At 39.5% G+C, this 11643-nt stretch overlaps 1 protein-coding gene across 4 annotated transcripts in view; it reads right to left on the bottom strand.

Moving 5' to 3' along the window:
• Positions 1-4593: 4593 nt before the first annotated feature.
• Positions 4594-11643, bottom strand: part of BDKRB2 (bradykinin receptor B2) — a 46296-nt gene continuing 39246 nt past the window's right edge. For all 4 annotated transcript variants that reach the window (XM_073349583.2, XM_073349585.2, XM_073349587.2 and 1 more), the window contains one exon: positions 4594-9982. In XM_073349583.2, the coding sequence (XP_073205684.1) occupies positions 8842-9975 (1134 nt within the window). In that variant the 5' untranslated portion in view covers positions 9976-9982 and the 3' untranslated portion in view covers positions 4594-8841. The remainder of the gene's footprint in view (positions 9983-11643) is intronic.

Genomic DNA, 11643 nt, shown 5'->3' with positions numbered 1-11643 from the left:
CTTTGTTTGACCCTTTGATTGGGGGAGAGAGTAAGGGGCCCCAGCCATTGCTGCTACGGACACCACCACCTTAGAGGGGTCCTTTCACACGTGGGTGCACGTGTTCCCCCGCCCCCCGGATTGTCCACCCCACAGACTGCCCCTCTTGCTGAGTGCTTGCAAAGGAGGGAATTGTTGGTGACACTGAGCGTGGTGCCAGGTAACTCGGAAGGATGGAGACCACGAGAGTCGAGGAAGCCCCCCCGCCCTGGGCCCAGGCAAGCTTGAACACTTCCCTCCCCTGAAGCTAATGAGAAAACAATTGTGATCAGTTGCTGTGTTACACATTGCATATGCTGTTGTTTTTGTTTTGTAAGTGTGTTATGCAAATAAAAAACACTCTCCTGCTGAAAAAAAAGACCCCACTCTCCTGCTGCTCTCTGGCCATGCTGTATCACAATACATAAAGCATTGCTCCCCACTGGCTACCTTTTCAATAATTGGTTTCAGAGTAACAGCCGTGTTAGTCTGTATTCGCAAAAAGAAAAGGAGTACTTGTGGCACCTTAGAGACTAACCAATTTATTTGAGCATGAGCTTTTGTGAGCTACAGCTCACTTCATCGGATGCATACCGTGGAAACTGCAGCAGACTTTATATATACACAGAGAATATGAAACAATACCTCTTCCCACCCCACTGTCCTGCTGGTAATAGCTTATCTAAAGTGATCATCAGGTGGGCCATTTCCAGCACAAATCCAGGTTTTCTCACCCTCCACCCTGCCACACAAATTCACTCTCCTGCTGGTGATGTCACTTTGGATGGGCTATCACCAGCAGGAGAGTGAATTTGTGTGTGGGGGTGGAGGGTGAGAAAACCTGGATTTGTGCTGGAAATGGCCCACCTGATGATCACTTTAGATAAGCTATTACCAGCAGGACAGTGGGGTGGGAGGAGGTATTGTTTCATATTCTCTGTGTATATATAAAGTCTGCTGCAGTTTCCACGGTATGCATCCGATGAAGTGAGCTGTAGCTCACAAAAGCTCATGCTCAAATAAATTGGTTAGTCTCTAAGGTGCCACAAGTACTCCTTTTCTTTTCAATAATTGTAGCTCACTATATCCCAGAGTATATCCACCCTGAAAAAAGGAAGTGTATTCTTAACTTGGGTTAGCTAACTTGGGTTAAAGCAGCAGAGAAGACACTGCAACTGGGCTTTTAACTCTGGTTGGCAGAACCGGTTCCACTCCAGGCTCTACTATAGGTTTGAACTCCAGCTGCTAACTTGAATTGAAAGCCAAGCTGCCATGTTTTCACTGCTCTTTCAACCTGAGTTTGCTAATGCGAGGTAGTTAACTTCAGTTAAGAACATATTTTTTTGCAGTGTAGACATACCCTCTGAATTCCCACTTCCCAGTATGTTTTGCTATTGGGGAAGCAGTTGGAAATATTATGAAAATTTTTATGTCGTTCATGGCTGTGCAGTGAGCTCTCATGATTAGAGCTGGTTGATTTTTTTTCAATGGAAAATGCTGATTCATCAAAAACAAGACTTTTTGTGGAAACATATTGGTTTTGATTAAATTTTCATGAGGAAGATTTCTGAGGATGAGTGTTTTGATCACAGAGAGAGCAAGAGTCCAGAATAACCAATAGTCCAGTGGTTAGGGCACTCACCATTACAGAATGAGAACAAACGTCAAAACATCACCGTTTTTTTTGTGAAACAGAATTCTTGTTTTCTGGCCAGCCCTTAACGATCTTCATCATCACAACCCACATCATGACTCACTAAGATAAGCGTAGCACAACTAGCATCATGGACTTTCCTATATTTCCCTTCACAAATGCTGGTGCATTTCTAAATGAAGTCATTTTTCAGAATGTGAGACATGTGAGTAATAACATGTCAGAGTTTTAAATGGCTTTTGAGCCTTTTTGGCCTCATTTGGACAGGAATCTGTGTCTGAGGGCAGCCAGCACACACATGCTGAGCATTACACATTGCAGCTGTGTTTTGAACTTTTACTGATTTGAAAAAAACATTTCTTTATTGTCTAAACTGGATCAAAGAACTGTTGTTTCCTGTCTCTCTTGCTGTTACTGTAACCTTTAGAATTTTTGTGTGTCACACTCAGAAGAGGAGAGTGATTGATTCCAGTGAAGATTCAACCAGGGGAGCATGTACAGAAAGCCTACATTTAGGGTAGATTGTTGAACCAACACATTCTATTGGCCTCTACTGATCAATAGGCAGCTTATACTGAGCTGTAGGGCCTACGCTACAGATTCACACATAGTGGGCCTGCTTATCTACTGCTTTGTACCTTCCGTACTCATTGAAAGTTGTGCCGAGTGCATTGTGATTAGGTAGCATTTCACACAGCTATAAAGGCTTTACAAGGCATGGGCACTAGAAAGAATCGTGTCCAGTGACTTCTGCATTATAGTGTATGATGTGAAGGTTTAAGAGCACTCCCTTGTATACAGTTTCATAACGTAACTGGCCATTGCCTTTCATCTAAGATGCTTATGTAGAATACATTTGTTTATACCTTATGGTTATACAGGCACTCAGATAAAACGAATTAGGACTTTCTTATAAAGTGCTCATGTCATCTGATGATCTAAAAGCACTTAATCATTATCCAAACCTCAGAGCATTCCTATCAAGTTGGTAAACTGAGACATAAGTTAACCTCTTTGCCTCTGCTTATCTATTTTGTTTAAGTTATTTGTCCAAAGTTTACATAATTCAAGCAGCAAAACAGAGAAAAGATCCCAGAAGTCTCAGACCAATACCCAAATCATTAGACATTCCTTCCCAATAAAGATCTTGTGAAGCTTTTATGATCTTCCATATCACATTATTGCTACAGTATAACAAAATGATGGATAATACTATGTTCTCTATTAAGATCCTCTTCAAAATCCACTTGTGACAATTTGATCACTTATTCTACGTCCAGTAAAACAGTTTCCTGCATACACATGTGATTTCAAACACAGTTCTTAGCCTACTTAGATTTCCATACACATACAGCTATGTGTCAGTGTACAGTAATTGTTGAGAACTTAAATGAGAAATAATAATACTTAACTCTTTTATATAGTGACGTACAAACATTAACTAATGAATATTAACCACTTCCCAAGGAGAGAATAAACAAATGTTATCCTTATTTTACAGATGTGGAAGCAGAAAAAGAGAGGTTATGTTATTGGCCCCAAACCACACAAGGAGTGAGTGGTGTTTAGACAGGAAGGGTAGTCCAGTGGCTAGTGTGATAGCCTGGGTCTTGGAAGACCCAGGGTGAATTTGCTGCTCTTGCTACAGATTTCCTGAGTGACTTTGGACAAGTAACGTAGGCCCAGATCTTAAAGATATTTAGGTGTTGCTCTGCCCAGCATTGAAGTAATTTAGATGGCTAAGATACTCAGGCCTTGCAATGCTGAGCAGAAGAACACTTAAATAACTATAAAAAGCTGGCCTTGACCTCTTTGTGCCTCAGTTCTCCATCTGTAAAATGGGATGACAGAGAAGTACTATCTCACAAGGGGGTTGTGAGAATACATACATGAAAGTTTGTGAGGTGCTCAAATACTGTGATAACAGAGGCTATATAAGAACTGAAACAGACAGTGTAAGAGCCTAGACTAGAACTCCTGTCCTGTACCCATTATGTACTGTTCATGGCTTTTATTTATATGACCAATAGTAAAACTGTGTTGATCCTGCCCACATTTTTCTCCATGAACTTGGTGGACAACAAACATAAGCTTATTGAGATGATAATAGGGCTCTGCAGTTATCATGGGCAAAATTCTGCCTTCACTTTCTCTAAGCAACCCCACTAAACCTGCTTTGGCATGATAGACTGCAATGGTTTCCAAAGACTTATGGCAGAAAGTTGTGTGGGCTTTAGTGATGTCCGTGAGGATGTTAAAAAACCCATATCTATATAGCTATATCTATCTTATCATTAGAGATGGCCAAAATGGTTCAGGGAGGTCCTTATTTTATCAGAAACAAACCCAATGCCAAAGAGTTCTTAAGGTTCAAAAAAGGGTAACTTTTTTCCTGTTTGAACGTTAATAATTTTTCCCACTTCTGCATAAATTACTCCTCATCTTACTTCTCTGGAAATTCTGCCTCTCACAAACCTGCCCTGCTGCTTCTCCTTTTATCTAAGAAGGTAATCCGAGAGAAGAAACCTTTCTATTTTGATGTAAGGCTAGGGTGTCCTATAGTATTCTTTCATTTAGAGCTAGTCCAAACTTGGCATATCCATCCCATGGGAAATTTTGACATTTCAAAATTCGTTTACATTCCAAATCAGAATGAAAATAAAACATTTCAATATTTCCTGTGAAATGAAATTTTCAAGAACAATTTGTTTTCAGTCAGTCAAAATGTTCTGCTTTGATAAAACTGAAATATTTCAATCTGATTTTGACTTTATTATATTATGGTTTATAATATAATATCAAACAAAATAAATTTGTAAACAATAAGCTAAGAAACAAAAAGTTGAAAATATTCCATTGCACCCTTCTTGAAACAGTTTAGATTTTTTAATGAAATTTTGTCAGAATTGACATATTCCCACAGAATGTTTTACATTTGTAAAAAATAAAAATAAAAAAAGGCATATTCCGAGGGAAAAGCTTTCCATCAGAAAATTTTGAACCTGCTCTGTTTTCATTGTAATTTAGGGCCACTCTACTTATGCTTTTCATAATATGCATCTTGGCTCCCAGCAGCACAGGAGTGAACCCACTGAATGAGGAAATAACACTTGCTATTGCGTAAGGGCTTGAGCCTGCAAGCTGTTGAGCACTTACTGAAAAATGGTGAGTGTCATCAATTGACTTCAGCTGTAGTCTAATGTTCAGAGCCCAGTTCTGCAAAGCGCTGAGCGCTCTCATCTCTAGTGGAAGAGTGAATGGAAGCTACCCAAAAAAGAGGACCTCTGAGAATAGTTAAAGATGTCAGTCATATCAGTTAATTTTCCCTTGATCCACCTTCTATTCTATCTTTCAATCTCTAAGGCAGTGATACTTTCAAAAGACTAAATTAACACATGCTACAGAACCCTGCCACCATGCATTTGCACTATGTTCAAAAGTTTATGCAGCAAGTACACATTTTAACAAAATAATGTAACTATAGTTTGTATACATATACGTGCACGTATGCATATATGTGATGCATGAATCAAGACGGTTGAGGTGTTTAATACCTATTTGGTTCAGTCCTCCCTAAATGAGTTAATGGTGACCAGATACTCAACACAATTACTATTCACAAGGGGGAAGGAGCACAAGCCAGAATAGGGAAAGATCAGGTTAAAGAATATTGAGATAAATTAGATGTATTCAAATCAACAGGGCCTGATGAAATTCATCCGAGGGTACTTAAAGAACCAGCTGAAGCAATCTCAGACCTGTCAGGGATTACTTTGACAACTCCTGGAGGACAAGATGAGGTTGCAGATGGTTGGAGAAGTACCTATCTTTAAAAATGGAAACAAAGAGGACCTGGGAAATTATAGGCTAGTCAGCTTAATTTCAATACCTGGAAAGATACTGGAACAAATTATTAAACAATACGTTTGTAGTTACCTAGTGGATAATCCGGTTATAATAATAGACAACATGGATTTGCCAAGAACAAACTATGCCATATCAAACTAATTTTTTTATTTGACAGGGTTATTAGATAGAGGGGAAGCTGTAGATGTGATATTACCTGATTTTAGTAAGGCTTTTGTCACAGGTCCACATGACATTCTTATAAGCCTAATAGGGAAGTGTGGTCTAAATTAAATTACTATAAGGTGGGTGTATAACTGGTTGAGAAACCATATTTAAAGAGTAGTTATCAATGGTTTGCCATCAAACTGGGAGGATGTATCTAATGAGGTCTTGCCAGGGACCTGTCCTGGGTTCAGTACTATTTAATATTGTTATTAATGACTTGGATAATAGAGTCGAGAGTATGCTTATAAAATCTCTGGATGACACTAAGCTGGGAGGGGTTGCAAACACTTTGGAGGACAGGATTAGAATTCAAAACAACCTTGACAGATTGGATAATTTGTCTGAAATCAACAAGATGAAATTCAGTAAAGACAGGTGCAAAGTATTTCACCTAGGAAAGTAAAATTAAATGCACAACTACAAAATGAGGAATAACTGGCTAGGCAGTAGTACAGCTGTTAAGGGTCTGGGGGTGGGGGTTAACAAAAGAAATATGAGCCAACAATGTGATGCAATTGCTAAAATGGCTAATACCATTCTGGAGCATATTAACAAGAATGTTGTAAGTAAGACACAAAAAGTCATTTTCTAGCTTTACTTGGCACCGCTGAGGCCTCAGCTGGAGTTTTGTGGCAAGTGTTGGGGTTCACACTTAACAAAGATGTAGACAAATTGTAGGGAATCCAGAGATGAGCAACAAAAATGAAAAAGTTCACATAAGCTGATATGTAAGGAAAGGGTAAAAAAAACCCAGGCATATTTAGTCTTGAGAAAAGAAGACTGAGGGGGGATGTGACAGCAGTCTTCAAATGTGATAAAGGCTGTTATAAAGAGGACTGTGATTAATTGTTCTCCATGTCCACTGAAGGTAGGCAAGAAGTAATCTGTTTAATCTGCAGCAAAGGAGATTTAGGGTAGACATTAGGAAAATCTTTCTAACTATAATGATAGTTAAGCACTGGAATAGGCTTCCAATGGAGGTTGTGGAATTCCCATTCTTGGAGGTTTTTAAGAACGGGTGCGAAAAACACTTGACAGGAATGGTTTATGTATACTTGGCCCTGTCTTAGTGCAGGGGGGCTGGACAGGTGATCCCTCATAGTCACATCTAACGCTACATTTCTATGATTCTGTGCTTTAAAATAATGTTGTTTGTCCAGAAGTTTCTAAATCATTTGGTATTTTGCTTCTCAGCACTGAATACTGGAAGTTCTCTTGTGCTTCTATGGCTTTAAAATGCTATTTCTATTTTAAAGTTTGTGAGTGAACGGTGTGTTTGTGAGGGTAAGGGGTGTAATAACACTTTCAGAAGCTAATGAAAAGTCTACAGAATTTCAGAAAAAGTTATATATTTTTCTATAGGTGTTTTGGATCATATGTGGAATGGAACAGAAAAGTATATCCCTGCTGTAGAATTATGTAGGATGGTTCAACAAACCTATGGAAAGGAGGACATTTTTTTATTAAATACTCTGTTTTTAGCATGAAATCTATAGGGAACTCTTTACATTTCTATAGAACCCTGTTGATTTAATCCTTTTAAAATTTAATAGGACTTTCCCAAATGGCTGCTTTTCCTCTTCAGCCTTTCATAAGCAACACTTCCAGTTGCGTGGTTGTTAGGCAACGATTGTCAGTATTCTGATGGTTTTCTGACCAAGTCTATTTCAGTTTTAACTTGAGACCTTAGGGATCTACTCCACAGCCCACTGAAGTCAATGAAAAGACATTGAATTCAGTGGGCTTTTGATTAGATCCCAAATCAGGTTTTGAACCAGGTTTCCAGAGGCAAAATGCTAGTTTGCTAGACCACTGGCTATTCAGAACACAAGGAGCTTGTCTTCACTGCAGAGTTAACTCACTTCATAACCCCAGTGTTAACTCAAGACCTGTCCACACAGAAAACCACTTAACACAAGTCTGGTACTTTTTGCTGGCCCAGTGGGAGAGGACCAAGTTAGCACAATTCAGCAGCTGCTAACACAATCACTCTGCACAGTTCCAGACTCCTTTTGCAGTGTGGCTGCTCTCACTTGAGCTAGGCTTACTCACGAGGAGTTAACTCATGTAGCTAAGTTAACTCTACAGTGCTGATTTAGCCTACATTACATGATAAAGAATGTGCTCATGCATTCCTTAATCATGCAGATCTTCCACTAGCATCAGCCTGATTTCAAATGCAGTTATTGTACGGTTGTCTCAATCATACTTCTGTTTTTTCTTTTTTTTTTTATGAGTATACCCCATGTATGTCTAATCTGTATTCTCGTGTATGTATTCTACAGCACCACAGATGTGAATTTTTCTTTACAGACAGGTAGAAAATACAGGTCTTTGCTCCTGAACAGCTTACAGTCTACTTGTGAACTACAGTCATTCACTCAAATTGTGCTCTCAGTTCCACCTGTGCAACCCTTGTTGAATGTAGCGGGGGTTACACAGATCTAAAAGACTAGAAATTGTCCCACTCTAGGGAATGTAGGGTTACATTACATTCTACCCCCACCAAAGCCAGAGCAATCCCCAAAAGGTATAACCTGGCAATCACGTAAACAGCATGTTTTGGATTGGACCATTTGGAACACCTTATTGACCACAGGGGGAAAATAATGTGGACGCTGAACATCAATTTAAATAATGATCCTATAAGACCTTCCAGTCACTATAGTCTCATCTGAAAATGTTCCTTATATTAAAAATGTATTCTTTCAAATGTATGGTACTGGGGTTAGCTTCATAATACTGACAGTAGCTGTTATAAAATGGCTTTACTTAGAGAACTATATTCTGATGTCAGATACTTATCTTTGTTAGCAATATGAATATTTAAAATGATAGTGTGCCAAATAAACTTCAGCCATGAATATATAACTATATCATGAAATGTGATTCAGTCATGAAAAATGTTGTCCATTAGCTGGTAGAAGTAGGTGCCTACATGGAGTTTTCTACTGAGATCAGCTCCCCAAGCTTTCATGCATAATGAATGCAGCCAGTGCACACAATGGGGTGCCATAGTAGATGGATATTAAGGACAGTTTACGCACTGATATGTTGAAAGATTTTCTTGTAACTTTGCAATAAGCAAAACTGTGCTATCGTGCTAATGAAGAAGCAGACTTTTTCTTTGGGCATTCAATCGAAATGGATGTTCTAAGAGTGTCCAAAGAATTCTCCATCTGGATGGACTCTGATTTGGTGCATATCCTAGGCAGGCAGCCTTTGTAGAGTTCTTTGGATTTCTTTCTGAAATGCTTGCCTACAATGACATACAATACTGGATTAAGGCAGCTGTTGCTATAAGCACAGTATGTAGCTACCTGGGTCACCAATTCACTGACCTCTGTAGTAATGCAGTCAGAAATGCTGCCGACCTGAATTAATATGTCAATGAATGTGGTGATCTGGAAAGGAAGCCAGCAAATGATAAACAGCAAAAGGACAGCAAGGACCAAGATGGTGGCTCTCTTCTCAGTTTGGAGTTCTGTGAGTCTTTGTATTTTGTTGCCTCGTAAGGCTTTGATTATTTGAATAGTACAATAGGTAATTACACAGAGTGGGATCAAAAAGCCCACAGTATTCAGCACAATGTTTGTTGCAATTGTCCAGTGGGTGGATGGATAATGAAGAATGCAGGCTCTGCCCTTGATTTCTTCCACATAACCGACAGACCTGAACACTAGAGCAGGAGAACATATGAGCAATGCAGACACCCAGATGATAAGGCTATTCCATTTGGCACATGTACCTCGTCGCATACGTCCAAGAGACATGGTTTTCACCAGGGCCAGGTAGCGATCGATGCTCACCATCATCAAAAAATAAATGCTAGAATAAAAGTTCATGTAAATGATTGCATTGACAACCTTGCAAAGGAAAGTGCCAAAAGGCCACTTAAACTGATTACTGATATTAATGGCCCAGAAAGGTAAACCGCAAACTAACATCAAGTCGGAAACTGCCAGGTTTGCCAGGTAAATTTCAGCCACCGTGCAGCGACTCTTGTGGAAACACAAAACACTGAGGACAAAGCCATTCTCTATCACTCCCAGGACAAAAATGACCCAGAGGAACATAGGCTGAAATGTATATAACCAATCCCATGCATCCAATATAATGCAGGTAGAGCTGCTGCTGTTTTCTGATGTGTTGTGTGAAAAAGACTGACTGGTTCCAAGCTTCCAGGTAGTCATACCACTGGAAACATTTTCTGCTGTGATGGAATCCATTTCTCTGCTGGAAAATAAAATGTGAAATAAGATAATTCTATACTGCACATCACTGCTAAAGACATGATAAATAAAGTAAAAATGACTGTTTATACTCCCTAGGAGCATGTCTTTTAACGGAATACAGACTGACAATTAATTGTATATAGCATGTGGTTTATCCTCTTACAGATACTGCATATTTGAAGAGGCTTTGAGACAGTAACCACAGGAGCATCCCAGGTGGATCTCGTTCAAGTGACTGAAAACAGAAGAGATGAAACAGTGGAAGATCTGTGGTTTGGGATGACTGTAGGGTGACCAGACAGCAAGTGTGAAAAATTGGGACAGAGGTAGGGGGTAATAGGAACCTATATAAGACAAAGCCCCAAACATCGGGATTGTCCCTATAAAATCGGGACATCTGGTCACCCTAGATGACTGAGGCTGGGACAAAATGTTTTTATGGATCATTAATTCCAGCAATATAAAGTAGAGCATTTTTGATACCTTGAGCACACTATTGGTTTTCTTCATGGTTTATCTTTTTGTAGTGTTAAGTATAGTCTCCTATAGGACAGATTTGTAGTCTCTCTCTCTCTTTCTTGATAGTTTTATGGTGTGCAGGTGTTGTGCTTGTGGCATCTCACTTGTTGTTTTATACCCTTCCTTGAAAAGTGGTGATTTGGTTTCTACAGGACATGATGATCCTTTTCCCCCTCTTTTTTTAATGGTTTTTAGACTACAGGGATGGAATGAATGTTGTCAGCAGCTAAGCACCACATTTTCACAAACAACCATTTAATATGCAACTGCGATTTTGGACGAGTAAATTTGTGAGTGCAAAACCTGCATCTGCTAGCAAATTGGGTCGCTTGCCTTCTCATGGCTGGATTCATATGCTTATTTTTTTTGCATCTATAATACCCTGCCTGATCCACAGAGGGCATGAATGTTACAGCCCCAATAAGAGAGTCCTGCTTTTAGTCTGGAGGACCCTGTTTCAGTTCCTGGTCTGATGGCCAAGATGGTGTCTGTCACATAAGTTCGGGCCTGTCCAGGATTTCTGTGGGACAATTTTGATGCCAGGTGACAACCTCTTTGAGAATGTGGCCCTGTATTGTTAATATTGCACAGCTTGGAATGCCTTCATGTTTCAGGGGAAGCATTTCATAGGCACTAATGTCACTTAGGTGCATACATACTGTTGAGTTCACATGGAAGTTGGGTGTCTAGCTGCCACTCTGGGCCTTTGAAAATCTGCCCCTTGCTTGTTACTATTGTATTCATAGATTCCAAGGCCAGCAGGGACCATTGTGATCATCTTGTCCGACCTCCTGCATAACACAGGCCATAGAACTTCCCCAAAATCTTTTAGACAAACATCCCATCAAGATTTAAAAATTGTCAGTGATGAATAATCCACCACTACCCTTGGTAAATTGTTCCAATAGCTAATTACCCTCACGGTGAAAAATTTATGCCTTATTTCCATTCTGAATTTGTCAACATCCAGCTATTGGATCGTGTTATACCTTTTTCTGCTAGACTGAAGAGCCCAATGTCCAATATTCATTATCCACATAGGTTATGGACTGCAATCAAGTCACCACTTAGCCTTCTCTTTGTTAAGCTAAATAGAGTGAGCTTCTTGAGTCTATCACTATAAGGCATCTTTTCTAATCCTTT

The sequence above is a fragment of the Lepidochelys kempii genome, chromosome 6 (assembly GCF_965140285.1).
Source record: "Lepidochelys kempii isolate rLepKem1 chromosome 6, rLepKem1.hap1, whole genome shotgun sequence".
Lineage (NCBI taxonomy): Eukaryota > Metazoa > Chordata > Testudines > Cheloniidae > Lepidochelys > Lepidochelys kempii.
This window is presented reverse-complemented; position numbering and strand designations above follow the sequence as displayed.